The sequence below is a fragment of the Calidris pugnax genome, unplaced genomic scaffold (assembly GCF_001431845.1).
Source record: "Calidris pugnax isolate Ruff unplaced genomic scaffold, ASM143184v1 scaffold273, whole genome shotgun sequence".
Taxonomy (NCBI): domain Eukaryota; kingdom Metazoa; phylum Chordata; class Aves; order Charadriiformes; family Scolopacidae; genus Calidris; species Calidris pugnax.
Window position 1 is genome coordinate 1,280,401 of NW_015094508.1, and position 17,872 is coordinate 1,298,272.

Here is a 17,872-nt window from a genome sequence, read left to right on the forward strand (position 1 = left end):
CCCCGGCCTCCCCAGCGCCCGCCCGGGCCGCCGCGGCCCCGCTCCGCCCGCCCCGCCCGCGCGGCGCAGGCCTCGGCCAAGGATACTTGTTGCACGGCTCTCTGCGTGGTGGTGTCCGGGGACTGGGACTCCTTGAGCAGCTGCAGGATCTGCTGGAGGCCCTGCTCGTCGGGCTTCCACTCGTACTCCATCTTGTCTCACTGGAAAACACCAGACAACGGGCGGCCGCCTTTAGCGGCGCGGCAGGGCCCAGGCCGGGGGGAGGCGGAGAGGGAGGAAGGAAGGAAGGAAGGGAGGAAGGAAGGAAGGCAGGCCGGAGGGAGGGGGCACCGCGGCGCCCGGCCCGCTCTGACCCTCGCCCCGCAGCGCGCACCCCGCAAACACCGCGCCCCACCAACCGCCCGGCCCCGGCGGTCAGACGCCACTGACCTGCTCCCGCCGCCGCCCGCTGCGCTCCGCGCCGAGCAGACTGAGTCACGGCGAATTTGTAATCCGGCCCGAAGAGCCGCCTGGCGTCCTCCTGGGTCCTAGCGCCGGGCACGCCTCCGCCCGCCCGGGCCGCCGTCAGCCTTTCCCCGGTGCGTCCCACACCGTCAGGAGCCTGGGGGCGACAAAAGGCGGGGCCCTCAATCCCGGCGGCGGGACACGGGGCGCCTCCGCCACCCAACCCCAGAACGGAGAGATCCCTCCAGCCGCCGCGATGGGCTGGGGGAAGACGGGGGGGCGAAGCGGCGGCCCGGCCCCAGCCTCCCGGGAGAGCTGCGGCCGCAGTCCCGGGCAGGCGGCGGGGAGGGGAGGCTGCCGCCCGCGGGGAAGAAGCGGGGCCGCGAAGGCGGAGGCAGGAGCCGGGACCGCCGGCTGTGCTTCTACGTGACTTGGCTGGGCAGAAACCAGAAGTTCCCAGTTCCACGTGTAAGGAGGGAATAGGATCAACTATGCGGATGTGTGGGTGTGCGGGCGAAGAAACTCCAAATAAACTGCTTTGAATACCTAGTGTATCTTATCCTTAGCCTCAAAATATATCAGGGGAGATCTCGGGTCAAAATTAGCAATTTAGATACGCATATACATATGTATACATATAATACATATGCATGATGTACACATTTATATGCACATAGCTGTTTTCTATATATTATACATATGCTAATGCACGAAATAAGAACACAGGCTGCCTAAAGGTGGCCTAAAACATGAAAAACAGTCATTAATTCCCTGGCTTTTTATGATCTTAGTCACTGTGTTTGTAAGAATCTTGCCCAACGATATGGAGACTAGTTTCACTTTCTGCTGCAGGACGGAACTCGGTGTGAGTCCTGCACACCAGAGCACTGGTGTGCACCAGAGCACCAGAGTACTAATGGCACATCCCAGGCAGTTTGCTGCCTGGCTCTTCATCTCACCACCCCAACGCTGACTGACAGTCGGCTGCCCAGTCTCAGGCGCTGGGATGTGTCCCTTCTATTACTATGAGCTGCGATTCTTGTAGGACACAAAATTAGTAGTCCACAGTCTCCAGCAACGCAGCAAAAGGAACCATCACAGGCAACAAGCGAGGCAGGCTGTGTACTTTAATATCTACATATCTGGATAATGAGGACTGTGAAATAAGGTACTTGATGTATCAGGAAAGCACACACGCTGGAATAAGAAACGGGAAACAGCCAAGTAGCAGACAAGTATGCAACACAACACACAAGAGAGCAAAACCAACGGAGAGAGCAAAAACAGCTTATAAAAAAAACCTTAATGGAACATGTTTCTTAAGCTCTTCTATTTAAGCAATTGTGGTAATTATCACAGAGTTATTTGGGAGACAGACTACTAACTAACACAGTGCACCTCTTAAGAGCACTGAAATGTCTGCAAGATGGAGTCACCAAGGCAGCTGTGTAAAGGCATCCCACCAGTTACCAGGAAAGGATGGGCACAAGATTTATATAAAATTTTTGTGACAAGGCTGAATCTCTACTAGTTTCCTTCTAGTACAGGAAACTGTCAAAACGAAGGACACGGACCCCAGCCATTAAAACCAATGTTCATGTTTCACACTGCATGGGCAGGAGAGCTCTCCATAGTGATGCTTGCAGAGCTGGAGCAGAGGTCCAACAAATCAAGGAAGTGCTAATTTGGGCCTCATTCCCCTAACTGCTGACTTACCAGGAAGGTTGTAGAAATTTGACCACCTTTGAGACTTCTGGCCCACTGTCAAGTTTGCTTGAAATTGATTAGAGCTTCAGAAGTTACTATTCAGAAATTAGGACACAAGGATTACACTTGTCTAATTTCATCAGGAAACAAGTGCACTAGGCAAAAATAATATTAAATATGGGAAGCGAGGGAAGAGATCAGAAAGGAAGGTTGAGAGAGAGACAGGAAAAAGGGGGAAGAGATGGCTATGGACCCATAACGAAGAAAAACATAGGTTTCTTTCCCATTAATGTGACCAGAATTAAATCCTGGTAAGTTCTTTCTGCAGTAGAAAGGAGAGGAAAAGGCCTACAAATCACAGTAGGAATGGGAGCCTCTACAGTTAGTAGGGACATCTAAATGCTTTACACGATCATCTTCCAAGATAGGTTCCTTCTTACGTTCCATACAGGATCTTTGGCCACTGAGAACTACTTAGCATATATAAAAATCAAAGCAGACACTGCATCTTGCTCTTCTTGACCATTAAAGTTATTCTTACCTATCTCTAATCCTTTAAACTCTGTAAGGAAGCAGGAGATGTGAAAATAATTTAACTAAGTCAAGAAAAAAACTTCAGACTGAAATCAAAGAACATTATAGAAAAAATGAGAAAGTAATTTATTGTATTTTTTTTTATGGTTTGAGAAACCCGTAACAATTTTTTGTCATTTAGGCAATTATTCTATCACCCGACGACCCCTCACCATCCAGGAAGGAGAACCAGGGAAAACAAGGAAACACAAGGGTTGAAATATAAATAGATTTAATAGGATAAGACTAAATAACGAACAACAATACTAAAGAACCAGTATTGATCCTGATACTGATATAAAATATACAAGGATTATACTAAGCCAGTTAAATCAGTAGAAGCTGTGCACTCCCAGCAGCAGACAACAAATGTTGAACACTGTGAGCGCTTCAGCTTCAGAAGGAAGGGAAGGGCTCAAGGATCCAGCACTGGGCAAGAAGTTCTCCGGACCACCACCATCAAGGGAGAGAGCAAGCTACACAGCAAACTTTCTTACTTATAATGAATGATATGAAATAATCCTGTTGGCCAGCCTGGGTCAAGTACCCAGGTCTCACCTTCTCCTCATCCCTGCACCTGGCAAGGCTCAAAACACCAAGACCTTGAATCCCACAGAGCCTGGCTGTCTATGAAGTTAAGTGTTTTCACAAATTCAGACATTAGAGTCTTCTAAAAGTGCAGTTTTCCCCAGCATATGAAGAAAAGTTAGTCTTCTGTTGCTCAAACCAACTTTGCCTCTTTGTTTTCTACTACCCATTTCCCTCAAGCAAGAATCTTCTCCTCTGGAAAGGAATTCAGAATCAATGTTAAATGAAGTACCAGGCAGAGGCATGAAAGCTACCATTTAAAATATAAGATAGCCCGGTTTATCCCACTTGATCAGTAGAATGCAGCAGAAATAAATTTGAAACACATCACCTACATACATTAGACAAAAGTTCACTGCAGACAGAAGCCTTGAGCAAGTGCTGAAACTAATCTCTGATTTTTCTATTAACCAAGCTTCAGATGTCCAGCTGGATATCAGAATCCACTGGTATCACAACAATGTACAACATTAAAAAAACATAATCAAAAAATGCTACCAAACAATAACCTCTATCTTTAATTCATTTCTATCTCCACAAACCTTGCCATGTTCTACTTGGCTACCCACAAAAAATCCTGGTTTTTTTAATCTTTGGTTTTGTTGCCAATACTGCCATCTGTAAAATTAGTATTTAATTATGGGAATAAATCGTTCAATCCACTGCTAAAATTCAGGCTTCCGCATTTCCATGCGGACTGCTTAGAGTGCCTCTCCATACCTCTGCATATAGACAGTTTGTATGCACAGAAGAAATAACTGAAATGCTGTAATAGCTTTCTGTGTAAACCCTCTTATTTCAGGCTAAGAGTGATGTGGATTAAGCTAAGCAGAAAAAAAGCTCTCGTAACACAGAATAAACGTGTCTATGCAAAGGAGCTCATGCAGAATAGCTACTGCTATATCATTTTGCAATGCCTTCTGCCTGGAGATATGCCTTAAGCTTTCACTTAAAAAAATACCAGTAGTCCTCACATCCAGCATATCAAAGGAGAATCCGTTCTAAAACATTTAGTGCAGTCTTCCTGAGTTCATCCGTATGATTAGTATCTATTACACAATTATTTATTTGAATAGTCTTTACAAGATAGTTTGACCCTGTGAAGGACCGGAGAGGTTACTGGGGAGATAGAGGGAAAGACAGTCTGAAAAGATTTTCCACCCAAGACTGGAATGTCTATGAAATTGATTTTCTACTTTTTGACTGCTGATTGGTTATTACGACACAAGGATTGGTTTAAACAGAAGTCTGAGGAACTTTAGAAAAATATTTTTTAAATGGGATCTAAACATTACTTTTTATTTGTGGAGAGCTATATTAAAACACTAGCCAAAAGAGGCTGTAAACTTACTACCTTTTGGCTAATGCAACAGTAACTAATTTTACTGCTGCAAGTGTAATTCTGTGGAACACAGGACTTCATGGTAATAGTCACAAAAATTGCTGTTAAATTCCCACATGCAGGAGTGGAATCTCTGGTAACTAAGGGCATAAAAAACACTTTTTAAGAGTTCTTTGCCATTCAAGGATGAAAAAGGTTCACTAAGGCAGTACCAATTTAAAGTGGAATGTACGAAAATAAGAATATGCTTCTTGGTAGGGTTAAGATTTTCTATCTGTAACTAGCAAGCAATTTGATAGCAATATTCAAAGCAGCAAATGTACGTGCTTTCAGATAATATCATTTCAGATTTGGGTACAGTTAATTGACCTTCATTTCCTACTGTCATTCATTCCCTGCAGCTGGTAGGTCTAGGAATGGAATAAGAAGCTGAAAAAACTATGAAAAATTATGTTAGCTTTATATCCTCTTGAGACAATTCTTGCTATAATTGGTTTTCTCTTCTGTTGCATATCACACTAGAAATTGTGTATGTGTACAATTGAACCCATAGTACAACACCTCGTAATGAAGCTGAACTTAGATGTCCTGGAACACTGGTCATTTCAATATTGGAGGCAAATTTGCTCTCCACGGAACATCAGCTTGATGATGGACTTTCTGAGAGCACCTACAGCTATGATAATGTACCTGCTTGGGAAAATCTGCTACACTGTTGCCTGTGAGAAAGGGAGAGCTGTTCCAGCTCATCATTATTGTGTTAACCCTGTCCACAGTTTCACAGTTTCTTTTCCCAAAGGCGAAGAGCTGTATTTCTTTTTGCAGATAACATCTGTAAAAGCCGGTGCTGTGGCATTGAGCAGATGAAATAATATGCCTGATAATCTGACAGCCTGTAATTCCATTATTCTGACAGAAGTATGTTCCTTCTTTATTTAACAACTACCTCTGCTCCTCATGCCTTCAACAAACATAGAAGAAAGGGGTACAGCAGTGGAGTTTCCATACATATGAAGGTGCAAAACCACCACACCATTGCAGATAAAATGGATGACAGGCCACAGCATGCACTAACATTTGATGTTTTGTAGAACAATTAATTAAGACTTAATGCAGATTAGGTTTACAAACATCAGCACATAGCACTGGCTAATGTACAAGTCAGAACCGAAAACCAAGTCTATTACTGTTGTTGGGTTCAATTAGATAAATGACATTGTTAGCTGCAGAGACAAAAACCTGTTAAGCTTTCACCAATTTGGAACCATCAGAAGAGCTGTGAATTTTACTTTGATAGGAAGAAACACCATTCTTATAATTCATTAGAAGTCCAGCTGACTGAACAAGTGGTAGACATAGTGCAAAACTGCAAAGATCTCTGGATTTAAAAGGCCTTTGATCAACTAATCTTTTGGGGAAGGACACATTTGGATGCCTTATGTCTTCAAATTTGCTGTTATTTAATTTCCACAGCTAGAGATACGAAGTGGAAAGATACTGTGGTGCTAATGATCTGCCCCACTGTAATCACACATGCTAGATATTAAAATGGCAGTACGTACTCTTAACGCTGGCAGTCATAAAACAATCTGAAACTGAATGGAGGGCTGTTTAAGAAAATCATCACCTCCTGAGTTTGTGACAGAAGATAACAAATCTGTCAGCTGAAGTCTAAAATAGTAAGAAGTAAAACCCTCCTTCTCCCCTCCCCCCCTTTTTTTCCCCCACCACGACACAAAGTTCTTTCTTCAAATTCTACGTTACTTTACTTAGCATATAGCACATGAACCTCTGCAATTGCCCATCATGAGAGGGATTTTGGAAGGGACAGAAAACAAAGACTGGGAGGTGAAAGTGAAATGCTCTGCCCTGGGTAACAAGCCCTGCTCATTATTGTACCAGGCTAGATCTATTATGAAGCAGTAAGTGGGTATGCAAAGGCAGGAGTCATTCTGGAGGATCCAGAATCTAGTTTAATATTTGGACTCAATGATCTTAAAGGTCCCTTCCATTGTAGACAATTCTATCATTCTATGATTAAACCTCTACTGTCAAACTTCATGTCTGTAATTCAGCATGTGCTTCTTGACAGCTTAAAAATCTTTCAAGCAAGACTAGCATCAGGTGCATATGCACTGTATTCAACTCCCTATTTAAGTACACAGTAAGGTTTCTTTCTTTTAGCTGTAGGAGGCAAAGCAGTTGGTGTTTGCTGCAGGATTTTGGTTGAACTTAAGTTTCTGTAACTGATGATTCAGGTCACCCCAAGACAGAGATAAAGCCAAAATGATACATTGATTTTGAACCAGTTCCTCATTAGTAGATCAGAGCTGAAACTTTTGAAAATATCCGAGAAAAGTAGCTGATATAATTTAAAAATGAAGTTATGGCTAAAAAAAGCCACATCCATGGATGGAATGATACAGGACTATGAGAAAAGATGTGAAGTCCCTGAAATTCTAGCATTTACTTTCATGCTGTTATCCACTCATCCTTCTCAACTAAAGGAGATTAGTAAAAACAAAGAAACAAACAGCTCTGAGATTCCTGTCTCCACTTACTGCATGTTTGAGAAAGTGGTCCTAGCACCTAAAAACCCTGGAAGGAAAGTCATGAGAGGCTCTGCGGTGCCTGTTCCTCTAACAATGTCTCAGTCGTGACAGGCAGAGCCTTTGCGGGAGGCCTGTTGGCACAGGCACGGGGTAAACATCTCTCTTCTGTTTCAAAATCACTCAGAGAGGAAGTTGTCTCCTGCTCTGACAATAATGAAGTACACCACAGCAAATGTGAAGGAGAGTACACCTCATCATGGGGTGGTGCCAAATTTGGGGAAGTTCTTGGCCTTCAAAAGAGTGCATTGCTTCTTTAAAATTAAGTTATTCACAATTATTAAAAAAACCTTAATCTAAGCAAGTGTCAATCTTTTTTCAAGTTAACTTTGAAAAATCTGCACCATGATGAACCAAAATACATCAGTTCTCCAACTGTAGTCAATACATACTTCAATAAACCAACCAATTTTAATGCAAAATATGCATAAATCACTTATGTATCTCCCACAAAAGTTCATCAGTTTAAATGTTTTTTTTGTACAACACCATCTTAACATTCATAAATAATAATTAGGCAGTAGAAACATCTTTAGTATATTTTACATTTAAATGTAAAAATTAAGAATCTCGTTAAAGAAGGAACGGAACATGTAAGGGTGATGAGGCCCTTTTGCTAGTAGAAAGAAGTAACAAATGCAAGACAAACAGTGTATCTATTTGCAAACGTGTTTTGATGCACAAATGAGATGAGAATGATCTATTGAGGAAAAGAAAAGCTACAAGTGTAAAGGAAAATTAAAATCAAATATACAAAATTAACCTTTTTGGCCTTCTAAATTAAATTACTAAAATTCATTATTTCCCACTGTTTAAATCAGACCACTGTCTTTTCACAGTATACACCAGCACCAACTGTAAACAAATGAGTATAAAGGGAGTCTCAAAAAACTAAGGAGTCTCCTCTGGTCAGAACTCATCAGACATTATTAGGAATTCAATATAGGGGTCAATCAATGTAAAAATGACACTGGGATCACTAAGAACTGATTATAGAATCATAGAATCATAGAATTTCCCAGGCCGGAAGGGACCTCCAAAGGTCATCTAGTCCGACCTCCCCGCAGTCAGCAGGGACACCCCCAACTGGACCAGGTTGCCCAGGGCCTCATCGAGCCTCTCCTTGAATATCTCCAGGGAAGGGGCCTCAACCCCTTCCCTGGAGATATTCAAGGAGATTAGTCAGTATCCGGTTTTGGGTTTACTTCTTGGCAAAATATCTTGCACCCAGGATGCACATAATTCAGAATCACACACTTGCCTACATTCCTCCCCCGTTCTTTTCTTAATACTCAGTGCGTATTAAGACATTCACACACCAAACATGCATTAAGACATGCAACTGTCAGTGACACTACCACCATCAGATCTGCCATTGGTGGCAACACTGGTAATTTGTGATACTTGCAATACTGTAGGCTAAACCATCATCACTGGTCATTGTAACAGAAGGCTAATGTACTGTTGTTCCCTGGATGGCTGTTGAATTTACTCACTGCACTAAGTGGCTTATCTAAGGTTCTTAAGATGCTGTTGCCTCAAGAAAGTGACAGTATTTGGGTTTATATTAGTCCCTGTGTGACTCCAGCGAGCTGCTGTCTGTCCCACATAGGGACTAATGGGAGTCATGTGTGGAAGAAGACTTTAAAAGGTTCAGACAGAAACTGGAATTCACCTTTTATCCTGTGAGCCCGAGTACAGTTTTTCGGCCTTCTCTAATCTCTAATGTCAGATAAATATTCTAAAATTACATCCTCCAGGAAAAGTGAGCAAATAATTACTGATCTGGAATAGAGATCCCTACAAAAAAACCAAAGCTGTGCATGTGATCATCAGTGAGGGGAATTAACTTCCCAATCATACACATAAACAAAAGAAATGATGCCCTAACCACCTTATTCAAATAAGCAAAACTCTTAAGGTAAATAAGCAAACAGGAGTTGCTTGGTTTTACTGAGACTGCTAAGGAATGACTGCAGACATTCCTTGTCTTTAAAGCCCCAGATGAAGAGGGCAAAAAAAGAACAAAGTGTAAAGGTAGAAGTAGAGACACTCGCCTGACACCCCCAAATTGTTCCTACATATATATACACAGTGGAATTGGCAGACACATTAAAAACAATGTATTTGCCTCCTCTAAATATCAGATTTCTAGATGGTAAATAATAATTTACTTTAATTTATTATTGTTTAATATAAAAAACAGTGTGATCCAAGGGCTTCCACATTAACTCAGCAGTAATTATGTGAGACAAATACAAAACAATAAATATAATTAGAAATGAAAACAGTATTAAAAATTCCTTTAGAAAATTTCCAGTTTTCATCTCACCAGAACAATAAAATCCACTGGATAATCTGGTAAGTAAAAGAGCATAGCCTTAGCAGTGAAGACTATTTCAATTAATAAATGCACACTAAATATCTAATACAAATTGACATTTCAACTGAAGAATGCATCAATTTTTTCAGCTTAAGCACATTCAGTCATATTCTAAATGTTCTTGGATATGACATCTGAAGATGAAATTTAAGAGAAGTCTTGGATTTTCAATGAAATAAGATATTCAAGTTGCCACAGCCTGAAGCCAACAGACATCACCCAAAAAGCCTATGTAGTTCTTCTACATGGATCTCCATGACCCTTTTCAGCAATGGGTCTTAAGGAATCACTGAATAATTCTACGTAGACAGGTGGACTTACACTGTCTGGTTAAAAAGAAAAAAAAAAGAAAACCAAAAACAAACCACAAAAAAACCCTCAAGACACAAATACAGGAATTAAAAAAGTAATGTATAATGATATAATTCTTACTGTATTCTCTCATTTCTATCCTGTTTTTTTTTGAAAAAGCATTCTCACAACTGTATCTGTAAGATCAGCTCTGAATCAATATTGAACCAGCGTAAAGGAAATTGCCAAGCAAGTCTGAATGCAAGCTAAAGCTTGTACAATGAAGTGGCTGCATTACTATTTCGACACAGATAGAGATTGCTGTTGTTTAGCTGAATGATCAGGTGAAATTCCACAGGCAGTTAATGCAGCCTCAGCCAAAAATGATAGACATTAAAAGTGCTACCAGTCCCCTCAGCAATTATTTTACTTTTTTCTAGTTCAAATGCAGCACTTCATGCCAAAGTTTCATTAGAAACCAAAAATTAAATGTACATTATGCATTCAGGTTAGAAAAGTCAGGTAGACCTAACGAATCTGAACATGTAAAAATGTAATTTGATGAGGAATTTAATTGTTTTTCTGCTTAAGTGTTTTTCTTTTTGCCTTGCCCAAAGGTAAAAGGGAACTTATTTAGTGGAGAAATCGTAATTTAAAATAATTCAATATACCTTAAATGCACAGGTAATTTAATTACTTTAAAGTCCATTTTAATAGATTTTTAATAGAAACCTGTTGCAAAGAACTTCAACTCCATTAAATAAATTTGCTGGCACTCTACATATCATCTTTGTCTTAAAATAATAAAGTAACCATTAACATGAAATGTAAAACTATGAAGAGCTGAAACCACAGTCAAAGGTTGTCTATAGATAGAATAAATTAATATCTCAGTCCTTATATATCAGTCCTTATATATTATCACGACCCAGAATTTGTGCTTTTTTCTTGCTAGTGATTTTAAGGTCTTCACCTTGAGGTTCAATTTACTGACCAGCAGCATGCTTTCTTGTAAGTTGCCTTTAAAAAAAAATAAATGCAAATAGCATTACAAAATATTTTCTGTCCTTCTCACATTTTATGTGAAAATTCTCCTTTCTCCTTTGGTGCAGCGTTCACAGATGTCTTAAAACTCCTTAATAGTTCTCAGTCTCCCTGTATGTGCCTATTGTAGAACATTTATCTTTTGTTTTGTAATTCAGTTGTAAGCCACATGCAGAAAAGATCATTGTTTTGTTACGCTTGCCTGAGTTAGAGTCTTAATTCATATGTGGAGTTCCTGGGTACTCTCATAACTCAAATATTAACTACAAAATATTATATTGAATTGCAAAAAGATTTGGGCTATCTTCTACATGACATGGCAGCTGATTTTTTCTTTTAGTTTTTTTTATTTTATTTTTAATTTCTTTCAAGCTATCTTGAAAAGCTTTAAAATGGTGTCTCACATACAATAAAAAAAATTCTTTTGTAAAATGTAGTCCTATCATCACAGCATACCGATACCAACAGTGTTAAAGTTGCTCAGCATGGGTAAGACCAACACCAAAATTAAGTATTTTTTCAGGATTTTAAAATTGAACTTGAAAGTCTAGTTCAGGAAAGCAGAGTTCAGTCCCAAGCACACTTATGACAAAACTAGCATAATCTTAGAGACTGTCTGTATAATAAACAGTTTTCTCTAATACACACCTACGGAAAGTGTAGATAGAACAGCTAAACTTCACTCAAGTAAAATGATGCACTTGCTTGCCTTCATTCAGGTCTTCCTACATGCAAGGCTGAAGTAATTCACTTATACAATACTATCACAATGTGTCATGAATTTTATTATCTTGAATTGACATCATCTTCTAGAGGGTTCAAAGATTAAATTGCAATGAAAACATTACACTATACATAGCTACTCTGTTGAATTTCCTCTGAACTTGAGGTATCTCTGTTAAGCTCCACAGAAAATGCTGTAATGGATGCTGCAAAACTTAAAAGCATACGCTATAGTTCCTTTTCTAGAATTCCTTCTGACAGATGTAACGTTTTATTGCAGATACCAAATTCTACTATACTGGATAGCTTTGGAAATTAATACCTCACCTCCTTATTTATCACTGTATCTCTCAATACGAACATTTCCTTATGATACTTACTACTACCTCTGATAAAACAAGAGCACCAAGCAAAATGGATGAAAAATATAAATGTTATTTTCTATTACCTTTCTCTCTAGCTGCAGAATTTTACATTAGAATGAAATATTTCTAAGTATCATATTTTATTTCTGAAAACAACTCAGATTACCAATAATTCACAGGCCAACTTTAAAAATTTCTGTCACAGTATAGGCCCAACTTGTAGAATCTCAGATAATTTAGGATAGTTATTTATTTTCAAGGGTATGCTCTTTTTCCAAAACTTCAAGAAGTAAGTGTGGTAAAAAAGTTTTAAATCATCCCTATGTCCAGTTAATCTGCATTATTTTTGAATTTAGAAACAGCTTGAAAAACAATTTATCCAAAGCAAGACCCATAAGGAGATCCTCAGAAGGCAGCCTCCACTATCTTCCTTTTTTAAAAGAGTCCCACCCCAGTGGATCTGAGGTTACCAATGATTCACCAGGATACATTAGCCCTGTTACCTAGCATAAAAAAACCAAAGCAAGGGCAGTAATCTCAATGTCTGTTGATTCTCAATTTCACGCGGCAATATCAAAATCTATATTCTTAGCAACTTCACATATTCTATTCATATTTTTCTTATCTAAAAGAAACCATCTCATTTTTCAAACACATTGTACATCAATTCATAAATTAAAAAACCCTGAACTCCAGGTGTTACATGCAAGATTAACCTCTGTCTCATAGAATTCCCTTATCAGTATAATCTTTTCCAACCCAGAGTTTAAAAGACTGCAAATGGAAGTAGCAAATTAAAAAAAAGCATACCTTGAAATGTACACTACAAATGAGGGAAGCTGTGAATACTGCCTATTGTGCTTTATTTAATTTTTGTTTGCTATTCTGATTCTGTGCAATCATCAAGAAATTAGCAGAATCACTAGAACAGACAGTGCTTAAACTAAAATATGCTTCCTTACTAAACTGAAAGACATATTACCATCATAAATTGTAAAATATATTACAAATACTCACTGGCTTAGAGGGTTCTCTTCTAGGAGAACAGGGTATTTTCCCGAAGCAAAGAACTGTGTGAAATTATACTGTGCTACCCAGTTTTTAGTGGTGGAACAGAGGAAGACTATAGAAAGTCTTTTACAGAGAGGAAGAGGATTTTTGGGAGGGAAGGTGCCTGAAGTCATTTGGCAATGTGAGCAAATGACCTACTGGATTTTCACAGGTTAAAAGATCTTAAGATAAGCAGGTATCCAAAGATGTGATACACAAACACACACATACTTGCACTAGTGTATGAACTTCTGTGTTAGAGAGAATCATGAAACAACCACATATTTTATAATTGTCTTAAATGAACCATTTCCTCTCCTCAGTCGGCCTACTTTGACTTCTTTTCAAGGGGCTTCAAAAGCATCTCTGCCTCAGACTCCAGTGTTTTCAACATAGTACTGACTAGTTTCTCACATACAAGTGAAGAATGTAATTACATGACTCTTGTGTTCTTGTTATTGCAATCAGTTCCTGTTTGTTCAAAAGCTCCATTCACACCTCATCTTGTTTGTTTCTAACTACTTCTCATGGGCCAGATTCAACTCCTGGAGCTTTCACTTCTTATGCCAACTCCACTTACATTACACCTAAGGGAGTGAAGTTACTCCTAATTTCCAGGCATGTAGCTCAGGGCTTGCCTGTACAAGCAAGTTAGTCCAATTTAGCTTAAACTTGCCTATACATCAATTTGGAAAATCCTGTGAAAAACAATTTATTTTAATTTAAGGTTGGCTTATGCCCTTTTTTTTTTTCTCTCTCTGAGGAATTGACTCAAGCTCAACTGATGTAAAACAGACAGAAATACAGGTATCTATTTGGACTTCAGCATTAATTTAGCTTATTTGGTACAAAAAGCAGATCTGTGCTTTTTAGTCTCTGATGAGAATTAGACTCTTGCCTCTCCACGCTTGTTGGCTGTCAACTTTCCTTGTTTCTCTGCAAAAGAGGTGGCCAAACTGTAGTACACATGCCACTCGTGTCTGCCTCCATGATATGTTCAATACTAAACTGAGCCACAGCTTCTGGGGCTCACTCCTCTTACACAGGCAGCACAGTAATTGGCTCCTAGGTCCTGTAAAACATGTGTAAATACTGTTAGGAACTACTGCAGTACCACCTGCATTCAACAGTAACGAATAGCTCTGCAGCCCCCTGGCAGACCTACACTTCTGGCTGAAGATACAGGAAGTAGACAAAGACATGGTGCAGCAGGAAGAACTTGGGGCCTGGGGAGACAGCATGCACACAGGGGAAACAAAGGTTCTGCTTTGGCTTTGCTGGGAGTGAAGATTCATGATTTGGGTGGGTGCCAGAGAAAGGATGTGGCTGAAGTCTGTGAGTAAACTTATGTGGGTGCATGAATGGAAAGGGAAAGTTAAGTGTGAGCACTGGCCTGCAATCCAAGCTTGCAAGATGGGAACATGCAAGAGGAAAGCTGGGAGAAGAGACTCAGATGAAGCTCTGTTTTATTGTGGTCAGAAAAGCATGTGACCCTGGTTGCCAGAAGCTACTGATGATGATCATACACCCATTAACTAGGTTTGGAAACCCCTGGTCTATGCCACCTCTCCATCATTTCTGCAAGTGTGTCTTCTTTGGGTTCTAATATACTAACACTGTTCGTCTATCTTGTACCTACTCACCTACTAACCATTTTCTATTCTCTGCCAAAAACATTTTGTCTTGCCTTTCCCTCTGCTTTTATATTTAGCATTGATCTATTATTTAAATTAATGTACTTAATGGCAGACTCACCACAAGCAGCACATTTTGAATGTTTAAGGGTATCCCAAAATGGCTTGTAGAAAATGCTCTACAAAATTAAATTATTTAATAGGACAATAATTTAAGAGTAACTTTCTATTCTAAATTCGAGATTTAAAAGCCCACAGTTTTCTTTGAACACAAATTTTTATTTGACTTTTTGCCTTATTTCAGATTTCACTCAGACACACACATATACACAAACTCAAAATTTCAAAAGCATTCAGTAGACAAGACACTAACAGGGAATTCTTTCATTTACTTAAATTTCACTCTGCAGTCTCGTTTGGAAAATAAAACCTTCTACAGGCTCAAAGTGACATTTGGAATTTTATTTCATAATATATCATTAAAAGATGCCATAGTCCATGGCATCCATGTGTATATGCATAAATAGATTATTATGTACACTGGTTTATCGTGTATATGATAGATCCCATACACAAACCAAACAACACTGGGTGTACACAACTATATATCTATCAATGAAAGATTTTTAAAAAATAAAATTTCTGTATGAATTGCATACTATACCTACATGAACATATTTATACACAGTGTATAAAAATATATTCATGTATGTATAATACACATAATTAAGAATATTTTATTATATATATCTGAAATTTAACTATGTAGAAAACCTACTGAAACTATCCAAATCAATACTATAAAACAGTGGAAAGGAGTGGAATTGGCAATCAAAACATACTTCTGCTACATCTATTTCAATGTTCATAGAATCTGGAACTGAATTAACTGGTAAAATTAATTTCTGTGATCAAAATTGATCAAAGTTGTGACATAATTAAGGCATGAAAATAATGGAAAATCAGTCCTACCCTTTCAAAAGCAAAGCAAAGAGTCCTCCCCCTGTTGCATCTCACTGGCACCATTTCATTGACAATAACGCATTGATCAGTGCTTATCAATTTCACAAACTCATACCTTTTTTTTTTTTAATGACAGTGACAACAACACAACACTTGGTCTACAAAAGGAGATTTCTACCAATGAGACATTTTAAAGACAAAATCTCAATCTTGATTTCAACCCAAGCCTTCAAACTGTGCGGATCAGAATATCAGCTTCTACGAAGGAGGATTATACTTGGCCTTTTACCACCCTCCTTCTAGACACAGCATCTTGGTGTGCCTGAAGCAGGAAGGCAGCTCCAGCTCTGGCAGTCAGCTGGACAGCTCTGTGCATACCTGTCACATGGGGTTGCCACCACGAACCTAAAATTAGGTTCACACACACATCTGTGTTCTCTTGAATATCCACGCACAAGGATTGCTAAACTGGATTCTAAATAAATATAATAGAAAAGTATGTCAGATAAACCAATAAAAGCCTACATTCATAAACCCATCGTTGATGTTGTTTTCACCTTCCTATCACAAGGCATGTTTAGCTCAATTTAGCAGCTGTGCTTACATCTGTATGAATTTCTGAAGTCACTGAAGTGTGTGTCGTTGCCAGTATCACATGGTAAACATGGCCCTTAGTCAATATTAATTCTAACTGGAGCTTTTCTTCTTTAAGACAGGCGATAAACTGATTTTTTAACCCTGTTTTTGCAGATCGTCATTATCCCCTTCTATTATACTGCTTTTAGGATAAGCTAGGTAGATTTTAAAGAAATGCATCCTAAAGTAATTCTGATCATATAGAAACGATTCTTCCAATTGTAGGCACCTTTCCTCCATCCACCCACATATAACTCAAAAATAACTACAGTTCACACAGCAGATGTAGAATGAGGACTTTCAGAAACAGACCATGTACCATCATTTTTAAACATAGCTGAGACTCTGGATTAGTAATACAGGCTCAGTTTTCAATTCTACCAAAGGCTCCTTGTATCATGTTGGGCATGTGATTATTTTTTTCCGTTCAATTACTCATGTACGTAAGGGACACAAGTCACTTTTTTGTTCAATGAGCGTTTTAAGGACTGAACAACATCTCTGAAGTACTCAGATACCACATTAAGGAGTACTTAAATGAGCAAGAAGGCAAGCAAACAAGTTAGGAAGCTGTGATTGCCAGCACACACTGCAGAACAATCCTCACAGTAGGAGTATCTTTCAGGTCCTGAGCAGAAATTCAAGTGAGAGGAATTATTACCTTCACAGCAAGAAAATAAACATCTCACAGACTAGACAAGCCATTTATACCGACCCTAAAAGCGTTCCTGCCCTTTGTTTGTACACAGTCATTTCACAAAAGCTTTACAAATTCCACTGGCTATTTCTACTGAGTGCCTAAATAACAACCTCCCGAAGCAAATAAGCAAAAGTACAAGACAGACACAAGATTTCTCTCCTCTCTAACATTTCGTAGGGAAAAAATAAAAAAAAAAATTGAAATCCCATCTAGCCAAATCTGTACAGCGGGGACCCCAAACACTCCAGAAAACACGGCAGGAGACGTGGCCAACGTTCCTACATCCCGAGGCGACTTTCACTTTCCAGCTCGCTAATATATTGCCAGAGTTTGCAGCCCGGCTGCGGGGCCGGCATCAGCCGTGGCACCGGGAGGAGCCGGGGCAGGGGAAGTGGTGTGTGCCGGGCCCCTCAGGCCCCGGCTCCCCCTCAGGCCCCGGCTCCCCCTCAGGCCCCGGCTCCCCCTCAGGCCCCGGCTCCCCCTCAGGCCCCCGCCACCACCCGTCCCTCCCTTCCTCCCGTTCGCCATCCATCCATCCATCCATCCGCACAAGGCGGCAGAGCCCACAGCGACGGCGGGAGGAGAAGGGGCAGCCCACAGCCGGGCCCCCATACCTCCCCTCCCAGCGGCGACGCGGAGGCCCCTGACACCGGCAAGTCACCCCGCCGGCGGCTGCCGCCCCGGCCCGGCCCGGCCCCCCGCAGGCGGGCAGACCGCAGCTGCCGGGTACGGGACGTCCCGGCCCGCCCCTCGCAGCCCGGACACCTACCCACACCATCCCAGAGCCCGGCGGCAGGGGAGTGGCGAGGGAGCGGCCCGT

At 40.3% G+C, this 17,872-nt stretch overlaps 1 protein-coding gene across 2 annotated transcripts in view; it reads right to left on the minus strand.

Annotated features, from left to right (window-relative positions):
• Positions 1-570, minus strand: part of TNPO1 (transportin 1) — a 43,044-nt gene extending 42,474 nt beyond the window's left edge. For both annotated transcript variants that reach the window (XM_014964865.1, XM_014964866.1), the window contains exons 1-2: positions 430-570; positions 87-200 (exon numbers count right to left, since the gene is read on the minus strand). In XM_014964865.1, the coding sequence (XP_014820351.1) occupies positions 87-191 (105 nt within the window). In that variant the 5' untranslated portion in view covers positions 192-200; positions 430-570. The remainder of the gene's footprint in view (positions 1-86; positions 201-429) is intronic.
• Between the last annotated feature and the right edge of the window lie 17,302 nt (positions 571-17,872).